General features: G+C 25.4%; 2 protein-coding genes across 8 annotated transcripts; one reads left to right on the top strand and one right to left on the bottom strand.

Annotated features, from left to right (window-relative positions):
* Positions 1 to 11: 11 nt before the first annotated feature.
* On the bottom strand, positions 12 to 2,611 carry baf (barrier to autointegration factor). 2 transcript variants are annotated; one of them, XM_086907579.1, is made up of 3 exons: positions 2,523 to 2,611; positions 1,134 to 1,266; positions 12 to 841 (listed from the first exon to the last, which is right to left on the bottom strand). In XM_086907579.1, the coding sequence occupies exons 2-3, from the start codon at positions 1,257 to 1,259 to the stop codon at positions 695 to 697; spliced, it is 273 nt and encodes a 90-aa protein (XP_086763705.1). In that variant the 5' UTR covers positions 1,260 to 1,266; positions 2,523 to 2,611; the 3' UTR covers positions 12 to 694. The 2 variants fall into 2 exon arrangements, with proteins under 2 accessions (XP_086763705.1, XP_003695271.1); XM_003695223.4 differs by lacking the exon at positions 2,523 to 2,611 and adding an exon at positions 1,544 to 1,784.
* On the top strand, positions 2,310 to 27,031 carry kis (chromodomain helicase DNA binding protein kismet). Of its 6 annotated transcripts, XM_086907568.1 has the most exons (25): positions 2,310 to 2,696; positions 7,576 to 10,776; positions 10,932 to 11,341; positions 11,434 to 11,784; positions 11,917 to 12,205; positions 12,340 to 12,822; positions 13,092 to 13,316; positions 13,418 to 13,734; positions 13,807 to 14,281; positions 14,416 to 14,780; positions 14,944 to 15,139; positions 15,326 to 15,631; positions 15,729 to 16,020; positions 17,698 to 18,217; positions 18,336 to 18,425; positions 19,239 to 19,430; positions 20,003 to 20,417; positions 20,535 to 20,820; positions 20,984 to 22,233; positions 22,560 to 22,803; positions 22,941 to 23,220; positions 23,294 to 23,438; positions 23,535 to 24,251; positions 24,377 to 26,313; positions 26,550 to 27,031. In XM_086907568.1, the coding sequence occupies exons 2-24, from the start codon at positions 7,681 to 7,683 to the stop codon at positions 26,297 to 26,299; spliced, it is 12,867 nt and encodes a 4,288-aa protein (XP_086763694.1). In that variant the 5' UTR covers positions 2,310 to 2,696; positions 7,576 to 7,680; the 3' UTR covers positions 26,300 to 26,313; positions 26,550 to 27,031. The 6 variants fall into 6 exon arrangements, with proteins under 6 accessions (XP_086763694.1, XP_086763695.1, XP_086763696.1 ...); XM_086907569.1 differs by having other exon boundaries at positions 15,729 to 16,014; positions 24,377 to 27,031; XM_086907570.1 differs by having other exon boundaries at positions 20,993 to 22,233; positions 24,377 to 27,031.
* The last annotated feature ends 304 nt before the right edge of the window (positions 27,032 to 27,335 follow it).

Genomic DNA, 27,335 nt, shown 5'->3' with positions numbered 1-27,335 from the left:
AGAACCAATAATAAATTTAACATTAATCATTTATTAGAAGCATATAAAAGTTACAAAACATTACAAAAAATAGTACAATAAACACTTACTTTTAATTAAAATACAATATATTCATCTTATTAGATGTAACATATTATTAAATTTAATATTTAATATATTATATATTTGTGATATATTAAAATACTTAGAGATTAAATGTTAGATATTAGATATATATCCAAAAATATATTTTAAAATTAAATTTCTTATTTACTTCTTATAATTTTATACAAGAATTATAAAAATTTCATTAGTATTATAAATAAAAAATTCGGAATTGACATTTAGTTTTATACATAAAAATGTAGAATGTAATTTCAGAAAATATATGAATATTAGAAAATAAATATAATATAATGAAAAATTATTATTAATGCAAGATTGATGCATAAAATAAAATATTTAGCCAGTTAATATAACTTAATGTTAAATAAAATTATAAACTGATATATCATGTTATATTTTTTTTATATTGAACTTTAAAATATCTTTTAAGATACTTGCTTTCATTATATTAGTGAAATTATCTAAAATATTATCTTAAATTCACAAAAGTGAAATAGTTTTCACATTTTACATTAAAATATTACAGTAAATTCTTTGCTATATTAAAAGTTTCATTTTTGTATGATATTAACATTAAATTTTAATTATTTTACAAAAATTCTTCACACCAATCAGAGAGGCACTGATAACAATCACTAGACTGTTTTGCATTGGCAGAACATGCATCCTTCATCCATTCTTGAAATAATTCTCTATTCTTTTTTAAAACCAAGTATTGTCCAAGAACAACATATGCCTATAAATAATAAATATTAATATTAATTTCTATGTTTACATATAAATATGAATGTGTTTTATAATTTCTTATTTTTTTATTTATACAAAAAATAGTTATTCAATATTGATTAAAATAAATTATATTAAGTTTTATTATCTTTATATATTTTCAATAATTTATTTTAAAAAAATTTTTATAAATTTTACATTTATTTCACAATAAATATGAATAAAAATAATAAATAAAAAAAAATATTAAAGTATAAATTATATTAAATTATATTATGTAATTAAATAAAAATATATTATACTTTATCAAAACCAGCTGCTTCTAATCTACGTCCTAAAACTTCTCCAACTCCAGCAAGATCTGTAACAGGTTTATCACCCATTGGTTCAGCCACAAAGTTTTTATGTTTTTGTGATGTGCTGGACATGTTGTTTCTAGAAATAAATTTTTTCTTAAGCAACAAAATAATATCGCATAGTACATATTTATTCTATTTTATTATTTCTATTTTAAAAAAAAATATGAAGACTGAATAGAAGTAATATAAAATAGAAATAATTTTTTATTACTTCTTAATTTTTTATAATTTTTTTATTTCATTAAAATTTTATATACTTATTTATATACTTTTATTTATTATTTACTTAAAAATATTTAAATATAATAATAAATAAATGATATACGTAATATAAATTTCTGTAAAATACATACATATCAAAATTCGTTTTTCATAAAATAAATTTAAATTATTATTTGTAATACAATCACTGTATAAAACTATTTTTTTTGTATATTGCAAATTTATAATAATTTAAATATTAAAATTTCAATTTATTAATCGTTCACTTTAAGATTATAATGAACTTTCTCGTTGAAAAATACACCTTTAAAAATTACTTAAACATAACACTATCAAAGCTACATGTACAACATAAATTTATATAAAGTTATAGATTGGAAACTCATATATAATTTTATACATATAAAGTCTAATTTCTAACAACTTTATTTTTCTAATATTTTACGCTATTAAAATTATTAGAAAGTATAAGAAAAATATAAGAAGTTAAAATATTATTCAAATTTATTATTTAATATTATTCAATATGAAAACATGTATTTATAAAACATTAAAAATATGTAAAATTCTAAATTTATTACAAAAACTTAATTCTTAATATAAAAAAACAAATAAAATTATTACATATTATATTATATGATCGATTATAATTGAAAATCATATTATTGCATTATAATGGAAAAATTTGATAAGAAATAGAAATATTACAAATAAATTTTAGATATATTTTAATAAAAATTTAGAATGTGTTTTAAAAAATAATATAATTTTTTTATTATAAAATTATATTATAATTTTGAAGAATGAATCAAATTTATCAAATTATTGCTTTATACAAATTTACAAATTTGATATATCTCAGAGTAAAGTGTCGACACCATCGGTGTGTTTATAAGCAGAAAGCGTTTCGTTTCTTGTCTATTCGTTTACGAAATTGGGTTATCGTTGAAAAGATGGAGCGGTCAATATGTGAAATATTACAAATAGAAATATATATTAGTATTAAAATGATTTAAATTTCTTTTTAATTTATCATAGTGATGCTATAAAATTTAAATTTATGTGATTATTTGTAAAACTATTTAAAAAATTGCAATTTTTGACATATACTGTGCTCCAATCACGGAAGAACCATTATGTTGTGTCAACGTAATCGACGGCAGCACTGACGCCTCTTCAGTAATTAACCAAACAAAATGGACACCAAGATAACGATTAAGTGAACATTCGTGCAGTAGATTTACATGGAATGTCCAGAAGAATGGGATTAACGTGTATGCTACAGTGAGTTTTATTTAATTATTGTTAAAAATTGATCTTTTATAGTTGATCTTCTACTAAGTTTATATAAATTGCATATACGTTTCATTAATTTAACAATATTGAAACTTAATTTTGACACTTCAATCTAGGATAAAATTTTGCGATATTATATTATTTTCATAGATATTCAGTATACGAAATAAAAATAAAATATTTTTTTAATATTTAAATATTTTTCATTGATCTCTTTGAAGTTTTATATTATAGTTGTTTATAAGTGCTATTTTTTATTTTTACTATAAAAAAAATATGATTTCAAAATATTTCATTTCGTATTTTATATTTCATAATAAGTTGTATTTTAATTGTACATATACAAATGTAATTTAAATCATAATTAATTTGATTATATTTTATATAATATTTACTTATAATATATAAGTAAAAATAGAAAATAATAAAATAATCAAATCATACATTATTATGTAGTATACAACATAGTATAATTATATATATAATTACTAAATATTATTCAGATTATATATGAAATTTTTCTTTTTAATATACTTATATTAGTTTCTTAAATTATAATTTATATTAAATAATTCATAATTTGATCATATAATTAAAACTCTTTTGAAATTGAAAATGAAACAAATTTTTTTTTACATAATAATCTTGAAATTAAAAAATCATTTTTCTATTTATACATTATAAGGTAAGCATAAGCATATATCTTTTATATTTTTTCAATAATAATATTTTACCAGTATAAGTAATTTAATAATAATACATATCATGGTCAAAATATTAAAAAGATTTTTTTTATTAAATTTTTCAATTTTTAATTTTTAAAAATGATACAAATCAATAATTATGATATTTGTCATAATTTATTAAAAGTAAAAAATAAATATATTGTAAATATATATATTACTAATATTAAAAAACAAAAATAAAAAACTAAAAATTTTACTGAATTTGTTTTTCTATAGTATTAACTCATTATTAAATTCTATAATAAAATTCATTATTAATCGATTGTAATTTCATTTCTTTGTTATTTGTAATTTGAATTTTTTTATCATATACATATTTATATTTATATTTATATGAAATTGATAAAAAATTAAATATAATATGATATTAGATAAAATTGTAATTTATTAAAAATATATATACTTATGCATTCAAGTTAATACCTAAAATACAGGATTGGTTAATCAAATATCCTGCCCTGGTATCCTACTTTATAAGGTAAAATCTGATTGGTTCTCTTTGTGGTATAATTCGGACTCCGCCTTACTACCGCCAATTGCGTTGTGTGTTTTTACCATGATATCAAATACTTACTTTATGTGCTAGGAGTGTAATTCTTGGAAGGTTGCAGCGTTCAATCTCTTTTCTTCATTGTTTTCCGTTTCATTCAATGAATATATATATATATATATATATTCGTACAACATTATACTTATACGTATTCATATGCTAGATAGTCATAACTCTATAGACGTATATAGAGTGTTATATATATATTCATGTATACAATGCGTAAATTTTATTGTATTTAATATTTAAAGGTAAAAAAAAAATAGATGTTTTTCTTTTTTTGTAAGAACTTAGAATATAATTATTTTTTAAATAAAAAAATAAAAAAATATATTTTATTATTATATTTTTTATTTATTTATATTTTATTCTGCATGTAATTTATATATTTTATTTATATTTATTCAAATGTAATTATAAATATAATTTTGAAAATATTTATAATTTTCATTGAATTTTTTAAAATTTATTTTTGTATATTTTATAATTATAAATTAATTTATAATATCAAAATATTTCTGAGTTTTTAGAATTTTATTTATAATAAAGGAAAAAATATTTATATTATATGATAATTTTATTAAGATTTTTTTAATAAAAAATTAAAAAGATTATCATTAATAATTTACAATAAGAATCATATATATAACTATATAACTAATATTAGATTTTTTTAAATTCAATTTTTAGATTTAATATAAATTATACATATATAAAATTAGTTAAATAAAATTATTAAATATTTTGAATTTGAAATATTTTGATTTAATTTTTCATTTGTTTTATGAATTGTTCATATTTCAATTGTTATATAAACATAATTAAAGTAAAATCACGATTATTCTTTTTAGTTGACAAATTCTATTATTTTAAAGTCCACTATATATATTTAATTTTATAATTTAATTTTAATCTATATTAATTTCTGGTAATTTTATTATTTATTTATATAAATATTTTAATTTACAATATAGGAAAAATAATAAATATTTTGAAATTATTAAAAAATAATATTTTATTTATGAAAATAAAAAAAAATTATTCAAAACATAATAATTATTTAATTGTTTAATATTTAATTATTACGAGAATACTATAACATAAAAAAGATCTGTTATTTAATTATTTTACATTCTAATTTATGTATGTTTTTGTCATACATGTTTTTTTTTTTTTCATTTATTTCATTGTTTCATTAATATTCTCTTTTTTTAATAATGAATTGAAAAGATATTAAAATATAATTATAATATTATATAATATATAATGTTAGATAATGTTAGACATTTATATTTTTTTAATATATTATCAATTTTATTATTTTTTATAGTATAATTTTTTTTAGTATAATAAATTAAAAATTTATCTAATTTAAATATATATTTCTTTTTTTTATATATCACATACGCGTGTGCATGCACAGAGGTTTTTAAGTAGCAAAGAGAGATGCGCGCGCCACCAGGTGGTGCAGTGAGTGAGTGTGCGCGCATGACGTGAAAGGTAGCTGTATAAGTTTCTACAGATGTTACGATTTCTAACTAGTGTGTGTAATGGTCTCCATCGTACAGGACAGCACAGGATAGGATAGGGTAGGATAAGAGAGAAGAGTAGTCCTTCGTTGTGAACTGTACTGAAGGAAAAAAGAGGGGAGGGGGCAGAGATATGTAGAATGATTCGGACCTATAGACACGCTTGCACCTCGACGGTTCGCGCCGCAGCCGCAGCCGCAGCCACCGTCGGTGAAATTCTTGTATACGCGCGCGCAAACAAGGGTGGTTTTTCGATAAAACATGAACATATAACTACATCTATTGAATAATATAAATTTTGGGTCACGTTTATACAAAATATACAAAGGAAAAGTGAATTGTGTGAAGTGAAGTGACGCTTTGGTGCTTGAATATCGAGCGTCGCGGTGGCCGCTACGAGTTCTCTTGGAAGTCCAAACGGAAATCTCTCACGATAATGGCGTACTTTCCGACGATCCGTGCTTTTTTTTCACAAAGTCGGTTCGATTGCTTTTAAGATTATAATATAGTCGTATTTTACTCTTCGTGTGCTTATTCTATGGATTTAGAGAGAAATTTTTGAGAATAAAAGACGCCTATAATAAAAGTGTGAGAACTTTCTATACCTATTTTACGGTTTCTTCTGTTCACCCTTGTAATAATACTTAATGTGAGCATTTTAGTTTATATTTTAATAATAGTAAGAATTTTTTTTATATATTTTAGTATCTCTGTCAGTACTTCAGGTTTGTAAAGTGTTTTTTAATTTGTTTTTTTATTTTATGTTTATATGTATTCATCGACATTTAAAAATATTAGTTCTATAATTTGACTAACATGCAACAATACCATATTGTTGGTTTTAAAAAAATGTTTATTTTAATGTCTCTAATGATTAAAAGTAAACTTAAATTTTTATAGTCCTTTTTAAGTAATTTTAAAATTTTTTAATAAAGAATTAAATAAATTTTTTTCTTATAAATTATATTAATTTTTTAAATTATTTTTTTTAATTATTTTATTTTATTTTTTATTTTTTATTTTAATTATAATTTTAAAATTTATACTATAATGATAAATAACAATTATTTTACTTTCATTTTTATATAATAATTATGTTCCATTATTTTTATTAAATTTTGAATTATGTTAAAATTATTTTTAATTTTTTTTGTACATTTTATTTTTATATATTTTATAATTTTTTATATTTAAATTATAATTATTTTATTTTCCTTTAATGTTAGGTTATGTTAATTTGATCATATTTGATCATACAAATACATATAATATATAAAGTATATATTAAAAATCATATAAATAAAATTATAAATGTAATTTAATGATTTATATATTTAAAAAATTAATATAACAAATATTAAATTGCAATGATTATGAATTTATGTTAATTATTATAAATAAAAACTTTATTCTAAATATAAGTCAACAAGATATTACAAATTTCATAAAATGGTATATAGCAAATACTAATTAAAATGTATTGATTTGCAATTTGCAATTTATGTAAATAAAAAATTAATTATTGAATTTAATTTATATTGTAAAATACAAATATAAATATATATTTGATATTTAGCTTATCTGATTAAATTATATTTTTTTATAAAAAAGATAATTATAAATATTTATAAATATACTTAATTGAACATATAAAATATAAGATATATTAATATTTTAATAGATAATTTGAATTATCTTTCTAGAATTTTTTTTTCTTCATTTATATTTGAAAATATAATTTATATATTATACATTATGTATTATACATTAATATATTTTATTTAAGTTTAATCTTCCTCTTTGTAGAAATTATATTTGGACATATTCCAAGGGGGAAAGGTTATAGCGATTATGAGAAATTAAGCCATAAGCGTATAGCTTTTTCCCTTTGGCATTTGTTATTGTCATCATTAATATTTGAAATTAAAATTAAAAATTATATAATTATCATATTAATAAATAAATAAATTAATAAATTGTTTAAACATTAAAGTTTTTATGAAATTAAATATTCAATATAATTCTGATGAACATTGTTTCAGGCATAAAAGACGTGGATTAACAATGGGCACGTTAATGTCTAAAAGAGAGACTATAAGATATTCTCTTAAGCCTAAGATAGAGGCGAAGAGTCCTGCAGCATAGACATGGACTCGTACGATTTGTTTGGTGAAGATGTTAGTGGCTCGATGCTTGATGCTCTTCCTGACCTCGGGGGGAACGATCATTTTGACCCTGCAGGCACAAGTAATTCTGTGGTAGTATCTAGAGATGGTCCAAACCCTGGTGTTAATGGAGGAGGGAGTTATATTAGTCAATCTTATATATCTCAAGAATCTCCACTTCAAAAATTAACTTCGTTTGGTGGATCTGATTTTGGAAGTTCTAATCAATTACAAAATCCATCACAACGCAACATGTTTAATCAAAATCTTGGTACATTTGATAATGGTGCACCACAGCGTGCTATGGTGCCAGGAGCATTTCAAAATCAAGCTCGAAATATGGCACCACAACATAGAGGGCCTCATCCTGGTAGTGGAGGACAATATCCTAACTATAATGATAATATGTATTCAATGGAACAACAGCATTCAATGACTAGAGCAAACATGTCTATAGATCCAAGTATGCAAGGTTGGCCAGGTAGTGGAAGTGCTTATCCACAAATGCAGAGACATTATAATCAAATGGCGCAACCTGGCACTTATCGACAACATATACCTCCACAATATTCTCATCAACAAGATCAAAGTGGAGTGATGAATCAAAAATTACAACAACAACACTTCAGTAATCAGCAAAGTATGATAGGAAATATAGGTGTACCACATCAAGCAATGCAACCTGGTGGAACAGGTAGTGTTTATCAACATATGGTTGGACAACAGCAACATTATCAACAAGGAAATTCAGTTACAATGTATCAAACATCTCCTGGATATCCAGGTTTTGCCTCAGCTATCCATCAACAACAGCAACAACAGCAGCAACAACCTCAACAACAACCACAGAGAATGCCACACCATCATCCATCTCATCAAACACATTCTCATCCCCAACAATATCCTCAACATTCACAACATCCAAATACACAACAGCAACAACAAATAGATTCTCAATATTCTCATCATACTTCTTCAATGTTTAATCAACCTCAACATTCTGGACCAACAACACAATTTGGTACAGCTAAACATGCTACAAGTCCACAATATCGTGCAACTTTTCCACAATTGTCACCTCAAATGTCACCTAGACCTCAAATGTCACCACGACCACCAGCAGTACAGCAACAAATGTCTCCTAGACCTATTATGTCACCAGCTAAACCTAATACATTATCTCCACATCCACATGTTCAACTGCCACATCAACAATCAAATCAAACTGGTACAATGTCTGTATCACCTTGTCCTCCAACTTCAATGCAAATGAATCCAACATCACAACAAACTACTCTTCAAGCACTGGAACAAATGGTGATTCCAGGTGTTACTGTATCAAATTCAAATGTTTCAAATCAAGATTATAATCAATTTCAGACACGTCCATCAATTTCACAAGCACCAAATGTTTTACCTCAATCTACCGCACAAAATTCTATGTCACCAATAACAGGTCCTAGAATGCCAATACCAACTCAGTGGTCACATCAACAACAACAACAACAACAGCAGCAGCAACAACAAATAAGGCCAAATGTGAATGAAGATAGAAATGTAGTAGAATCTCAACCTCCAGTATCTGAACAAAACTCATCAATATTTCCAGTAACTGGAACTGAAACTATTCATAGTGTTGCAGAAACTACAGTTAGAGATTCTACAGATTCTGTTCATAACACAATTGAATCTTCAAAATCAGAGAATGAAACATTACATCAAAATGTTCAAGAACAACAGCAAGATGTGCTTAATCAACAAACTGATACTTTGATACAAAATAATTCACAAAATAATTCACCTTTGGATTCATCTGGAAAAATATCTCAAGAAACTGTACAATCTTTACCAGCTTCTAGTACAAATGGAAATGCTGATTGTTCAAATATTTCAACATTATCTCAACAACAATTAACACAAAATCAAATTCAGATTTCTGTTTCTACTATTGAGAATCAGAATACATGTGATAAGAAACCAAATGATCAACATTTAGAACTGACTTCAATAAATTGTCCAACTAATAATAGTGCAACTTTACAGACTCAACAACCTGCAATTAATAATCAGACGCAACAACAGCAGCAGCATAATCAACAACAATCTATTAGTTGTCCACAACAATCAGTACAACAAATTCATATAAATCAATCTCAAGTAGTATCAACACAGCAATCTCCAATATCATCTCAACATACTTTGCAATCTTCACAATCACAAATGAATCAAGTACAACAACCTCAAACAAGTCAACAATCACCTTCCCAATCACAGTTACAACAAATAAATACTCCTCAACAAGTATCAGTTACTCAATCTCAACAATCTTCAATATCACAGTCACAAATTTCACAATCTCAATTGCAATCCCCATCATCTCAACAAGCTCCAAATTGTATAAATCAAGTTCAATCAACACAACAATCTCAATCACATATAAATTCACAAGTTAGTGTAATTCCACAAAATACTCCATTAGTTTCATCTCAGATATCACAGATACAAGCTCCTTTACAAAATTCAAGCTCTCAGTTGCAAAACCAAACTAATCAAGTTCCATCTACACACCAACAACAGATATCTACGGTTAATCAAAGTAATAATATAGTATTGCCATCTCATCAAACTGCAGTATCAGTGCCAAATTCACAAACTTCTCATCAAGTGCAACAAAATTTCACAGACTATACAAATATTCAAAAAAATAATATTTATTCAAATGAAATATTAGTGGGTTCTGCTCAACAATATCCCTCTAGTGGTGATATCATTAGTGGTAGTACTATGCCAAATATGTATAATATGCCACCAAATCCAACATCAACAGCAGTTACATCTGGTAGCTTTGGTACTTCATGTACTCCAGTAACACATCATCAAGAAAGAGCTGCATTACAACAGCAATTGCAAGAATTATATTGTATGCCTCCAGCATCTGAAAATCAAGAAAAAATTGTTTCTATCCAAGAAAAATTACAAGCTTTACAACAACATGAAACTAATGATCAATGCAATGGTGGTCCACAATGCATATTGCAAAGTCCAATGTTTACAACAACTGTTGTTGATAGTCCACAGGTAAATTATTTAAATATATTTTAGATTTTATTACATATGTTATATATATTTTTGTTATATTTTTATTATTATACAAAACATATATTAATTTTATTTATCATATCTGAATAAAATTTGTTTAATGAACTTGTTTTTTTAATTTTTATTATAAATAGGTATCTAGTACTACTGGTCGTGGTCGTAGTAAAGGCACACCTAGAGCTAAAAAAAGTAGAAAAAAGGCTGATAAAGAAGCTGTTACACCTGTAACAATTACTCAGCAGCAGCCAGAACAACCATTATCAGACAATCAAGTAACTCCTGGAGACAGTAGTAATGTTGTTGATAGTGCTGCAGATTCTGAGGATATTAAACCATCTTCTGGTGATATAGAGGAAGAATGGAATAAAGGCAGAAAATCACGACCTCCTCCTAGAAAACCACGTAAACCAAAAGAACCAAAAGAACCAAAAGAGCCAAAAGAACCAAAGGTTAAAAAAGAACCAAAACCACCAAAGGAAACAAAATCTCCAAAAGCACCAAGAAAGAGAAATAAAGACAAAGATTCAACAAAACGTAATAGAAAGTGAGTCATTTTATAAGTATTTCTTAATTCGTATTATTTATTTTTTTTTGACAAAATAATAATTATTTCATTGAACATTTTTATTTTTACAGAAAAACTAATCATTCTGAATCAGCTGATGATGAAATTGCACAAGAAACTGAAGAAACTGCTGTCTCTGATTCAAGTGCTATTAAAGAATCAGATACAAAATCATCTGAACCGTCCATTCAAAGTGATCAAGAACAAGTACATTCTTCAACTACTGAACTATTAGTACCAGAAACAAAAGATCAAAATAAACAGAAAGGAGACTCGGAAGATAGTCCAACAGATGAAAAAAAAGAAGAAAATTCAGATGCTGGTACAATTACAGAAACTGCTACACCTAATAAGAAAAAAGCTGCTGCTCGTAAGAGATCAGTTGGAAAAGTTTCATTAGGAAAATCTCCTAGAAGTTCAAAGTACGTTATTTTAAAATATTGCATATTGAAAAATAATACAATGTTTTATTTACTTTTTTTTTTAATGTTTTCATTTATTTTCATTATTTTACAAAATCTTATTAATATATATCATATATTAATAAATCTTAGAAAGCGAAAAAGTCGAATTGCACCTGATTCTGATGGCGAAGAATTAGCCGCGACACCTCCACCATCACCAGAAGCTGGAGATGATAATAAAAGACGTTCTGCAAGAAATACGCATCGTAAGAAATATGTGGACGATGTAATGCTTAGATTTTCAGATGACGATGTACCTCTTCAAGATTCTCAACTTTCTAAAAAAGTAGAGGGTACAAATACTGCAAAACCTGTTTCTGTTAAAAAGGATAGTGAAGGTGGTGAAGTTGGACCTAATAAACCTAACTTTGTATATATAGTATGTATTATGAAATTATTATTTATCTTTATTATTTATATTATTTATATTTTCATTTATATTTCTTATTATACTATATTTTTACTTTTATATATAAAAAAATTGTAAAAAGTATTAATTTTTGTGTATTATAGAATACAACAGATGAAGATTCTATGGTTGTGCAACATATTTTATGTTCTCGCATGGGAAAAAGAGAAATTAAACCTACACTTCCAGAAATGAAAAGTGAAACATCTGATGAAAAAAATGAGAGTAGTTCATCGGAAATAAAAAAGGAAGAAGAAAATGAATCAAAAGAAGAAAATTCTAGAAAAGAATCTGAAACAAATAAGGATGAAGATGATATTAAGGATTCTGACGATAAAAATATTAATGATAATACAAAAGATAAAAGTAAAAATGAAGTTATAGAATCGAAACAAGAAAACACCACAATAGACATTAAACCTCAAATAGTAGAAGTTGAAGAATATTTTGTTAAATATAGAAATTTTTCATATTTGCATTGTGAATGGAGAACTGAAGAAGAGTTATATAAGGGTGATAAACGAATTCAAGCAAAATTAAAGAGATTCAAACAAAGACAACAACAAAATACTAACATATTTGAAAATGTAATTATTAATTCATAATATATAATAATTCATAATATATATAATTTATAATTATATAATTCACTTTCGTTTTAATATTTTTATCATTTTATTAACTATCTAATTTATTTGAAATGTTTTAATAAGTTTATTATTAGTAATTGATAACAATTGATTATTATATTATATAACAAATTAATTATATATATATATAATTACATATAATTGTTGTTAATTATATTAATAACTATATAATTATAATTATATATATATATTTTTTATTTTTTTAGACTGAAGATGATCCCTTTAATCCAGATTTTGTAGAAGTGGATAGAGTACTTGATGAGGCAACGCATACTGATCCAACAACTGGAGAAACTTTAAAACATTATTTAGTTAAATGGCGATCTCTTCAATATGAAGATTCCACTTGGGAATTGGAAGAAGATGTTGATCCAGAAAAGATAGCTCAATTTATAAAATTCAATAAAGTACCTCCTAAAGATCAATGGAAGGTAATATATTACAAGTATAATATATTATATAATATTATATATTATATAATAGCATACTTATATTTAAATAATTATTATGTAATAATTAATTTTTTATTTAGCCAAAAAAGAAACCAAATGCATCATCATGGGTAAAATTAGAAGAATCACCAATTTATAAAAATAATAATAGTTTGCGACCGTATCAATTAGAAGGTCTTAATTGGTTGCTTTTTTCCTGGTATAATGGACATAATTGTATTCTTGCGGATGAAATGGGTTTAGGAAAAACAATTCAATCCTTAACATTTGTGGATGCAGTGTATAAGTATGGAATTCGTGGACCATTTTTAATAATAGCACCGCTCTCAACCATTCCAAATTGGCAACGTGAATTCGAAAGTTGGACGGATATGAATGTTGTAGTATATCATGGATCGTAAGTTCAATTTTTATAGTTTCATATTTGAGAATATAAAATCCTTTTTGCTATATAATCTTTTGCTTACAGTGCAGCAAGTCGAACTATGCTTCAAGAGTATGAAGTTTACTATAAGAATGAAAAAGGACAGCAAATTAAAGATTTAATCAAATTCAATGTATTGATAACTACATTTGAAATAATTATAACAGATTTTAATGAATTACGTGGATATAATTGGAGATTATGCGTTATAGATGAAGCTCATAGACTAAAAAATAGAAATTGTAAATTACTTGAAGGTCTCCGTCAATTAAATTTAGAACATAGAGTTCTTTTATCTGGTACACCTTTACAAAATAATGTCAATGAACTTTTTTCATTATTGAACTTTTTGGAACCAGTACAGTTTTCTAGTAGTGAAGCATTCCTTAAAGAATTTGGTAATTTGAGTAGTGAAAGTGAAGTCCATAAATTACAACTTCTTTTGAAACCAATGATGTTACGTCGACTTAAAGAAGATGTAGAGAAATCGTTAGCTCCAAAAGAAGAAACAGTAGTTGAGGTAATTAGTTTGTTTTTTTATTAGAATATATATCATAATAATATATCATAATATATTAATATATTTTTATTAATATATTTATTAATATATTAATAAATATATCATAATAAATTGTTTTATTTTCTATTTTTTAGGTGGAATTAACAAATATACAAAAAAAATATTATCGTGGTATTCTTGAAAGAAACTTTTCTTTTCTTGCAAAGGGAACTACTTCAGCTAACATTCCAAATCTCATGAATACAATGATGGAATTAAGAAAATGCTGTATTCATCCATTCCTACTTAATGGTGCAGAAGATCAAATACAATTGGATTATAAAACTGGTGAAAAAGAAGATTCAGAAGCTTATTATCATGCATTAGTAAATAGTTCTGGAAAAATGGTTTTAATTGATAAATTATTACCGAAACTTAAAGCCAGTGGTCATAGAGTATTAATATTCAGTCAGATGGTGAAATGTTTAGATCTTTTGGAAGATTATTTATTATATAAAAAGTAAGCTATTAATCTTTAGTATTTTATTGTAAATATCTTTCTTACTATAAATTTTTTTTTTTATTTATTTCAAGAAATATTAATTTCAAAATTTTTTCTATTAAAAGATTGTTCTGAATAAATAATAAATTTGCATGTATTATTATTAAAACTATTTATTTAGATATCCATATGAAAGAATTGATGGTCGAATTCGAGGAAATTTAAGACAAGCTGCAATTGATCGTTATAGTAAACCTGATTCTGATAGATTTGTATTTCTTCTTTGTACCAAAGCAGGGGGTCTTGGAATTAATCTTACAGCAGCAGATACCGTTATTATATATGATAGTGATTGGAATCCACAAAATGATTTACAGGTTTTGAATTTAATATTATTTAAAATAATTTATTTCAATTTAATAAAATTATTTAATTTTCGTGAATTTTTGAATAATTTTAATATTAAAATTATTTAATAATCAAGAATATTTTATTTATTATTAAATTGCAAATGAATTTATAATTAAACATTTTTTTTTATTAAAATAAACATTTATATATAGGCTCAAGCTCGATGCCATAGAATTGGTCAACAGAAAATGGTGAAAGTATATCGATTACTTTGTCGAAATACTTATGAAAGGGAAATGTTTGATAAAGCTTCTTTGAAACTTGGATTAGATAAAGCAATTCTACAATCTATGAATACAAGCCAAGGAGGTAAAGATCCAAATAATAAGCAATTAACCAAAAAGGAGATAGAAGATTTATTAAAAAAAGGTGCTTATGGTGCTATTATGGATGATGATAATGCTGGAGATAAATTTTGTGAGGAAGATATAGAACAGATACTTGAACGAAGAACACAAGTAAATTAGATTTAGTTTTATTAGTTAAAATAATAAATAAATTTTAAACTTTTTTTAATTTTTTTCATTGATGCTAAATTATATTTCAATTTTATAGATTATTACAATAGAAGCAGAAAAAGGATCGACATTTTCAAAAGCTAGCTTTGCATGTTCATCTAATAGATCAGATATAAATATCGATGATCCAGACTTTTGGAAGAAATGGGCAAAGAAAGCTGAGATTGATACAACAGAGAAAAAAGAAGAGGATGAGTTAGTAATATCAGAACCAAGACGAAGAACGCAAATTAAACGATATGGCCATGATGAATCTGTTGTCATGTCAGATCTTGATAGTTCTGATGATAATAGCGACGATGAAACAAGTAGTGGGTTAACAGGTAGAGGTATGTTCATTCTTAATGCATGTTAAAACAAAATATCGTTTTTAGCTTCATCAAATTACATGGAATGGATTAACGTCCTGCTATAATTACAAAGGTATTGAGTCATATTTAAATATCTTGTTTTATATATTTAAAAAGAGAAATTTTATTAAAATTAGTAAAATAATTCAATACGCCCTTATTTTTATATTTTTAAAAATTTTTTAATTTTTTTAGAAATAGTAGAACATTGTAATAATATTAAAATATACATACACATACAAATATAAATATTTAAATTATTAAACATTACAGATACTAAGATTATTTTGTATATATCATTATAAATATATGATTTATTTTCAATAATTATATAAAAAATATAAAAAAATTTTCTTTTATTAAAATTATTTTTCAATAAATTGAAGTAAAAACGTAACACAATTTTTATTATATATATTATTAAATTAATTTTTTATATTATTTTTATTTTTAATGTAATGTTGATATAAATAATTTTATAAGATATTAAGTAAAATCATAATAATTTTCAAATCTTTTTTTCTTTATTATTTTTAATTATTACACATAATCACATGCATGTGCATCTAAAATATTAATAAATGTTAAATAATTTCTAATATTAGTATTATAATAATATTCAAAATATCAATGTTTATAGCATTTTTCTGTTCTATTATTATTTTATTCTATTAATATTAAAAATTAAATTAAAATTATACAGGATGCAGCAAAATCTATAATAAAAAAGATAGATTTTATATATTATAATAAGTTAAGAGTTTATTATATTTTATTTATTTAAAAAAAAATTTAAAGAATGATAATCTTTTTATTCTTTTTATTTATTGTTTTTCTAGAATAAAACTCGCTTATTTTAATAGATATTTTTATTTAATAATATTTATTGATAGAATTTTTTTTAAATATAGATAATTATATATTTATTTTAATTATTGGATTTTTTTAAATATTATTTAGAATTTTCATGAAAACAAATTTGATTTCAATTTAAAAAATTAATGAAAATTTTAAAAAATATAAGTGAATGATAGGAATGATAGAATTCTAATGGTACAATATAATTCTAATTGAATTATATATTCAAAAATTAAGTTATTATTTATTGAATTAATGAATTTACAGTTATATATCTCATCCTGTATATATTATTTTATATTTATGCATAATATATATTTTAGTTTTTTATTGTAATAACAAAACTTTTTATTGTAATATAAATTTTGTAATGCATGTTAAATATTTCAATATTTCATAATTTATGACATTTATAAATTAAAATCATTCATAAAATATAAATAATATAAATTATTACAATGATAATTTAATATAGTTTTGTTGATTAAATAATTTTATTATTTAATGTTTGCTTATAATTTGCTTTATTATATTAATTGATAAATTAATATAATTAATAATAAAAAGAATTTATTAATATGATTAATAAAGAGAATTGTTTAATATCTATGAATAAGTTTTTTATTTATTATTATAATTTATTTTTTTTTTGCGTTTTATTTATGATTTTATTTATTTCTTTATTATATTTCTTATTTATATTATTTATATATTGTGAAAAATCAAATTTATTTATATTTTATGTCAATATCATAAGATTATAATATGAAATGTAATAATATTTTCTTTATCATTAAGGTAAGAAACGAAGAGATAAATTTGGTAAGAAGACACGGAAATTCTGTGACGAGTATGTTCCACGAGAAGGTGAAGTAGTATATGGAAGTTGGGCACGAAGCGAATGCTTTAAGGTAGAACGAGGCTTACTTACATTTGGATGGGGTCGATGGGAAGAAATTCTTCAACATAGCCAATTTCGTCGAGGATGGCGTGAAGTTGATGTAGAAGATTGTGCACGAGTCATTTTACTCTATTGTCTTCGTTACTATCGTGGCGATGAAAAAATTCGTAACTTTATTTGTGATCTTATTACACCTGTAGAAAATGGAGAAAAGATCAAAACTGTATGTGTTAACACTAGCGGACGAAATAATAGACAAAAGAAAAAAGGACGAGTCAGAGAAGGTAGAGAAACGCGTGGATCAATGATCAATGGAGGTCCAAATGATCCTAATCATTGGAGTAATGCTGAAAAATATGATGGAGATATATTTCTTGAAAGTAATTATAGAAAACACTTGAGTCGTCATGCAAATAAGTACGTAACATTTGAACAATTTTTTAAATTATAAAGTCTTTTTTAAAAAGATATTTATATTCGAATATATTGTTTAGTTTTATTAAAATATAGTAAATAATTTTTGTATTGTGTACAGAGTACTGTTACGTGTCCGAATGCTTTATTATATCAAACACGAGATTATTGGAGATTTAGTTCAGCATATATCTGATGGAGTTCATGTCAGGTTAGTGATTTTATATATGTGTATATATATACATACCTATATATATATATATATAATATGTGTATATATATATATATATATACACATACACACATATATATATATACATCTGCGCGTAAACGCATGTATATATATATATATATATATACACACATATGTATATATATGTATGTACATATATACATATATATTTATTTTTAAACCTTTATTATTTTTTACACTCTACTACTATCATAGACTATTATGCACTTATTTACATGCTTATACGGTGCTTTATAGTTGCATGTGCAATGTATTTGTTTATTTCTGGGAGCTGTAATTGTATGAGGAATGCTCATAGAGCTAAACCATGTTTACTTTGTAAATTTTGTTTACTTTATAAATAGCTATTAATCGCTGATCCTATATTACTAATATAAAATTTTCCCGTCCTATTTTATAAACATGTATATGAATATATACACAATTTTTAAATTACTGTGAACACTTTGTACGGCTTACTATGGTCAAAGATGGTCAACTCAACAATTTCATGGTAAGAAACAGCTATAAAGCAGTGCACTGTATTAAAGGGGCAAATAGTACAGGAAGTTTAAAGTTTATTTATGTTTATACTTAAATAAAAACAAAAGGGATAAGAAAAATATATGAATAATAATTCTTTAAATATTATTTAATATGCCTCTTTTCTTTAATTTATTTAATAATATAAATATTGTAATTTGTTATTTTTTAAAATTTATTAAAAAACTTTTAATATCTAAACAATTGGCACACATAAATTGGCAAATTGTAAATGAAACCGCCCTACAGTGCGTTGCGGATAAACCCTCCACAGTTGACGGAACGACCAGCGAAATGGTGGGACTCTCAAGCAGACAAATCCTTAATAGTTGGCTGCTACAAACACGGCTACGAGAATTACGACCAGATGAGGATTGATCCCGCGCTTTCTTTCATTACAAGCTGCCCTCCCCCTTCCCAGACTCAGACCACACAAAATAAGTAAGTAATTACTCTTTTTATATCTTTTTTTTTATATCTATGTGCCACTGCTGTTTTATTCTAACATATATGGCTTGCATGTTGTTTAAATTTGCTTAAGATAATGCCTCTGCTAGAATTAGTATAAATTTTCCTTTTCATTTTATTTATACTTTTATTCATATTTTAACAGTGAAGGAATTTTGTATTTTTACTGTTTTAAAATATTACTTTCTACTAGCTTTTATTTACAGTGGAGAAGGATGATGCATATAATATACCAATATGCAATGATCTTTAAGTGTTTCTTATAAGCAATCAAATATATTATATATATTTAATAATTTTTATTTATAATGTAATTTTTTAGTGCAACATTTTAAAATGGTAAACATGGAAATTTTTTTTTTTAATATTGTACAACTTTAAATTATAGCTTCAAAATAATTATTACATTTATGATTGGTTAAGTATATGTATGTTTATACAATTAAATATATATTACAAATATTGTTGTGTTAAAATTAAAAATATATTACAATAAAATATATAAAATAAAATTAAGTTTAATTTAAAATATTTAAAAATTTCAGCAGTAGCAGCAGAGATGATACTAGTTTAGAGAATGATATCGAAGATGCTGAATCTCTTGGAATGATAAAAGATTCGAAAGATTCTGATAAATTTAATCGAGAAACACCTAGTGATTCACCTGCTTTACCTAATAAGGCAGATACACCTGGACCTGAACCTAGTAGTAGTCATGAAGGAAATGATGGCTTATTAGATGATGAAAAAACTTGGCCTTCTGTGGTTGATCTTAATACTCGTTTACGTCGAGTAATTTCTTCTTATCAGCGTAGTGTAAAGAAGGAGGATGTAAAAATATTACAAAAATCAAAATCAGGAATAGAAAGTGATACAACTGTAAATCATGCTACTTCAATAAATGAACCACCTCTAAATATGCAAGGATGGGATTTACAGCAACTTGCTATGTATCTTTTGGTAAGTTATCATATTTAAAAAATAATAATTATCTAATAAAGAGTAATAATAATTATTTAATGATAAGAAAAAAAGTTTAACATATTATATTATTCCTTTTTCTTTTATTTTATATAGAAAATGGAAAGAAGAGAAAAAATGGAAGCTATGATAAAAGAAAGAGAACGAACTCGTATTGAAGAACAAAAGACTAAATGGTCACGTCGTGAAGAAAGTGAATTTTTACGAGTTGTATCAACATATGGTGTTAATTATGATAGAAAGAAAGCTCAATATGATTGGACTAAATTTAAGAGTATAGCCAGATTTGATAAAAAAACTGATAATGATCTTACAGATTATTACATGTCTTTTAGAGCAATGTGTAAAAAAGTATGTAATGCAAAATTGAATGACGAAGATGGTATGTTTATAATTATATTTGTATATAATTAAAAATTCATTATGATTATTATAATCAAAATTTCAATTTTAATATATTGTATATTTTTGTTTGAAAATATACAATATATTATTTGATATTTAATATATATATTAAAATACTAAATGTGATATACATATCTCAGATTTTTCAGACGTTCCTGTTGATCATCTTAGTCCTGCAAAAGCACGACAAATATTAGATCGAGTGGATCTTCTAAGCAAAATTCGCGAAGAAATTTTATCTCATCCACATTTGGAAGAACGACTTTCATTGTGTCAACCATCAGGTGATACACCTGATTGGTGGCAACCTGGAAAACACGATAAAGAATTATTACTTGGAGCAGCGAAACATGGTTTAGGAAGAACTGATATAACTATTTTAAATGATCCTGATTTTTCATTTCATAAACTCTTAAATAAAAATATATACAGTAATATTCAAACATCTAAAGTTGCAGATAAATCTGAAAAAGCAATTAAAATTGAAAATAGAGAAGATATATTAAAATTTGATAAAGATGAAATACTTGTAAAATTGGAAAAAGGTGAAGGTACTTTAAAAATTGAAAAAGTAGGTGCAAAGAAAGATAAAGATATAAATATTATAGATAAACGATCAGAACACATGGATTTAGAAAAAAGTCAAGTAGAATTAACTATTATAAAAGCTGAAAATAAAAATGAAGAAAAACCTATTAGTAATGCACTAACTATTACAACTGTTGCAAGAAATGTGCCATCAGATAAGGAATACATTACGAAAATAAAAAGTGAAGAAAAAAATGAAGTAGTGATAGAATCAATAAAAGGTGAAATTTTTAAAACTGATCAAATAACAGGAATTAATAAAACAGATGAAGGAAAAATAAGTAATGTAACAACGAATATCGAAGAAACGATATCGGTAAAAATAGAAAAAGAGAATCAAAATAAAGAAAAAGAAATTTCAACAGAAACTGATAAGGATATTCAAGAAGAAAAACCAAAAGAGTCTCAAATTCAAGAAATAAATGAAAAAAGTTTAGAACAAAAAGATTCTATAGAAATAGTAGAAAAATCGATTGAAAATAATGAAAATACTACATCAGAAAGTGATAAAGCTAATGTAAAGATAGATGTTCCAATTGTTAAAGAAGAAATAGAAATACAAGAAAGTAAAATAATAGATACATGCAAAGATAAAGCAAAAGTATGCAAACTTGAAGATAAGTGTAATGTTCAAGCAGCAGAACTTAAAGCAATGTTTCCCGATTTGGAAGTTATTCAACCATTGTCACGATTAACTCAAATTGATACGTTTGTTCTCCGTGACAAAGCAGTAGATTATAATGAACCGACGGTTGTACAACTGCTATCACATAATAGTAATAATGCTATTAAATGGCCAAAGGTAAAATGAATCTCATAATATTTTCATAATATTTTTATGTTTATAATGATTTTTTGAATTATAAAACATATTATATCAAAATTATTAAATTATATAAATATTTTATAAATGTATATATTTATAAATATATTAAAACTAAAAAAAATTATATAATATGTATGATAATTTAAAATATTCAAAAAAGAAAATTCATTCATAATATAAAGAAAATTCACAATGTAGCTTGTATAAGCAAGTTTATACTATTTTACACAAAATACATTTATTTATATCATTTTATCATATTGCTAATATGTAATATTTTTTTCTTTGTTAAAATTTTTTAGGAACATGCAATTGAAGCTCGTTTGATGCATATTGTACATGCAATTGAGCATAAAGAATGGCCTGTATCTATAAATTTTAGCGCTGGTGATGAATCAGATGTAACTTCAAGTGAAAAAGAATGTTCAGAAGTGATAACTATTACTACAGATCATGGAATATCACGTAATACAACAAGTGGAAATAATATTTCGCAATCTAAAAAACGTAAAAGACATATTGCAATTGATGTAGAAACTGAAAGAGGTAAAAATTATATAATAATAATTCAATTTATAAATATACTTTTATTATTCTATTCTATTCTATTATAATTTATTTTGATTATATTAGATTCTTAGAAAAGCAAAAAAAAGTTTATTAATATTATTTTTTTATTTTAGCTAAACTTCATGCATTATTGAACAGTAGTAACCATACAGTTACGCAATCACCTGCAACTTTAAGTAAACCTGCTGTATTGTCTGGATCTAATACATGGGAAATAAATGATGAGTCACAGTCAGAAGAATCGAGACGTTCAACACCGGTTCAACCACCTCCAGCGCATCAACAAACACGAACACCAAATATACCTTTTGATTTAAAATATACAGTTCCTGGAAAACCTACTGTAATTCCTGGAACTTCTAGTACTTTAACTCCTATAGATTTATCTGCTGGGTGATTTAATTTTTCATTTAATTAGTATTATGTGTATATTTAATTGTTTATTTAAATAATGTTTAAATTTTAGATATCCAAAAACAAACACGGATAATAATAAAGATATTATGAATGAGGTTCAAGACTTTTCAATGCCAAATAAAAATAAACAAATTAGTAGTAATAAAGGGAAATTAGATAGTATGTTAGACAAATTAATGAAAAGAAAGAATTGTGTATGTATAAGTAGAAATTATTTATTTAATTATTTATATAAACAATATTATGTCATATATTTATGAATAACAACTAAAAATTTATTTTATTATTAGCCTACAGATGAACCAATAATTGGAAAAGAGAAAAAACGGAGAAAACTTGATGAAATTGTACTAGGATTAAGTGCAGCAAAAGAACAACAAAGTAGTCACTATCCTGAACATAGTAAAAAAAGTACAATTACACCAAATGTAACTGTTACTCCAACTTCAGCGCCAATAGGGCTTCCAAATCCTCCAACAAGTACTCAAAAACCATTTTCCATTACTGTGACTTCAATTCCTTCTTCACGAGCACCTTCTTCAAATTCTACTTCTGGATTGCCACCTCCATCTTTACATTCACATAAAGATAGCTTTTCTGCTTTACTTGTTCAAGCAGATCAACAAAATCGAGAATTTAAAAAACAGCAACAACATCAACAACAATCTCAACAGCAACAACAACAGCAGCAGCAGCAGCAGCAACAACAACCAAATTTCAATTCAACCCATTCATCTTCAACAAGTACTCATAAGAAAAGTTATGAAGCAATGATCGCGGATATTAATAAAGTTGCTGAATATTCTTCTAAAATTGGATCATATTCTCATGAAGCTAAAGTAAATAAATGGTTAGCTGAACAAACTGCTATGTCTGAACAATTAGGTGCAGAATATTTAAATGCACCTAGACGACGACGACCACGTGTTGATCCATCTTTATTAGATTGGAAAAAATTGACTGGTGAAGAAAATGTTGCTGTGATTAATAGATTAACAGGCAAAAAGGTTTAAATACTTTTTTTTATTTATACATTATTATTATTATTTCATTTTATATTATATATGTATATATTTTATATTATATAATATGAATATATATATATATATTTTTATATTTATATTTATTTTAGGTTACGGGTAGTAAAGCACCGCAATTAAAACGATTAGGTCAGTGGTTGATTGAAAATCCAATGTTTGATGTTGATCCAAAATGGGCTGAATTGGTAAAAGAACGTGGAAATCTCCCACACGATTTACAAAAAAGATTATCCGGAAATGATAGAAGTTATGTTAATAAGGGCAAGAGCCCAGGAAGACCACCTATGATGCCAAGTCCTACTAGTCAACAATCTGCAAATCAAGCTAATTTAGCAGCTACATCAATGGCTTCAGGTTTAAACTTTCCTTCGCTCGGTAATTTAAATAATTCTCTTTTGTCTGGTCTTTCTCTTGGCAATTTTGATCCGAAGAATAATCCTCTTTTAATGCCATTTGGTGGTTTACCTAATTTGGGTGCATTAAGCGGACTGGGCAATCTCAGTAACTTAAGTAATATGAGTTTAACAAATTCTTTATTCGCAAATCTTGCTGGTCTTGGTTTACCATCTTTAGCAGGTATGGAAGCTGCATTGGGTGCAACAGCAACTAGTACAACAGCTGAGACCAATCCTGTTGTTAGTTCTGTCAGTAGCAAGAACACAGGTTCAACTAATATTACTAGTGCTAGTAAATCATCTCGTAGTAAATTGGACCCTCCTACAAGTAAATCTTCGGTGCCTTCAACTTCATCAGCATCGTCTACAATATCAACAACGACACCATTTCCCTTCTTTTTCCCAAATCCCAGTCTTTTGTACACACCATTGGGTTTGGGTGGTTTAAATCCATTTTCAATGCAACCGGGTGGAGTATCATCGGCCTATGAAAGTCTTGCCCAATGTGGGTTATTAAATCCATCCACTTCGAGTGCCTCAACAATTCGTAAATCTGCATCTTCTACGAATAATTCGAGGCAACGTGATACAATTACCGAATCAACGACTAAACGAAAAGATGCAGAGAAGAAATCTAGATATACTATTGATCCTACAATAACATTGCAGCAGTATACGGATATGACTTTACATAATGAAGAAAGACGTAGACTAGAACCAGAAAAACGGGAAACTGTGGAACAGAATGATGTGGCAGATCTTTCTGAAAGACGTACTGAAAGGAAAAATAAGGAACAAGAAATGAAAGAAGCTCTAGAACATTTAAGTAGAACTAGTGCAGAACTTTTAACAAGAAATCTAGAAGATCAACAACGATTGAATGACAAAAGAAGTCGTAATGATCATAATCAAAGTTCAGAGCAACAAACATCAAGTATGCTTGAGGTAACTCTTGAACCTGTTAATAAAAAGCCAAGAATTGAAATTGAAGTTAACACACGACCTGCAACAACTGCCGTAACAACCACTGTAACTTCAGATATAACGACAATTGAAGAACAAGGAACACGTTCATCAAATACAACAATTAAACAAAGTTCTGTAGAAGAAATTAATGCATATAATGAAATATCTTTGAATACTAATAAGAAAGAAATAGATGAAATAACTGCTGCAGTAACAAATATTTCAACTACAGTTACAGTTGCAGTTGCACCTACTGCCACACCTACATCTACACCTACACGTACACCAACGCCTACATGTACGCCTACATCTACGCCTACATCTACACCTATATCTACACCCACACCACTGTCTATAACTACACCTACATCTACAACATCGATAACAACGGTTTTAGAAGATGCAATTGCATCACAAAGTACTACTAATATTAAAAGTGACTCATCGAAGCTATCATCAGAAATGGAAGAAGATAATAAAGGTACTAAAGGGAAAAAAGCACGAAGTGGAAAACGATTAAATGTAGAACCTCCTCCAGAACGAAAAAATCTTCGTTCTAGTGCTGGAAGACAAGCGAGAGCAGCGGCAGAACGACAAGCAAGAATGGAAGGTGAACTACAATCAGATCAACAAGAAACTCATACAAATGAGTGAAGTGAATTTTTTAAGTGAGTTCTAAATAATACTAGTGTTAATGATCAAATCTTCCGTTGTTGCGATTACTTTTCTGCAAATTTCTGTAGTATTCGCACAACGATTCACAAAAAGTTATCGATTCATAAACATTTATACATATGAATGAATCAATAAAACAACGTTCATTTCTTAATTAAATAGAGCACAAGTGCATTCAAAGAACTTAAAAAAAGAAAGAGAAAACATTTGTAGAATTTGATTTTTCCAGTTTATATGGAAATAATGGGACAAATACAAGTAAACCATGTACACATTACCATTGCTATCATTGTGAATGTATAACATTGAAGCTGTTAAGTACGAAGGCTGGCAATAGTATTTTATCATTCGATATATTGTGTGGTAATTAACTTTTAATTATATAACATTACGATAACAAAGTATAATTTTGTTAAATTTATTATTCTTTATGATCTTTATTGGTTTTGACGAGGGACTGTTTTATATAACTGCTATCTCACTATTGCGTAGACGCGCAACAGTTTGCGGATCATTCAAACATAAGATATAATCATAATGTAGTAAAGTAAATCTAGTAATAACTTAATAAAAAACAGTGTAAATATTATATACATTATGCCTAGAAATTATAAGTGATTGTGTACTTGGAGAAATGTATATAACACAGTGTACTTTTAATTACATTAGGTGATACAATAAACAGCTTTTTTTGTTGTTTGCAAATGCCAATATTAGAATCTTTGTTTTGATAATTACGTATACCTCTAACAATGAACGATCTATAAAAAATAAATTATGAATTGTATTAATAGAATCAGTGAAGAATGTGCATGGATAATAATATGACCAATGAAAACTTAAAAGTATACAAAACTTCTTAAATATATTTTAGTGAATTGTTTTTAATTATTTTTACCGTGAATTATTGATAAGAAATTTTAAATAAAAATTGTTCATTTTTATATTTTTTTTGGAGTTATATGCTGCCATATACCAATGTTAAGGCACTAAAAGGGATACGCTTATTTATAAT

Source organism: Apis florea, unplaced genomic scaffold, assembly GCF_048593485.1.
Source record: "Apis florea isolate Af1SG1 unplaced genomic scaffold, ASM4859348v1 contig_2897_pilon, whole genome shotgun sequence".
NCBI classification, from domain to species: Eukaryota; Metazoa; Arthropoda; class Insecta; order Hymenoptera; family Apidae; genus Apis; species Apis florea.
This window is presented reverse-complemented; position numbering and strand designations above follow the sequence as displayed.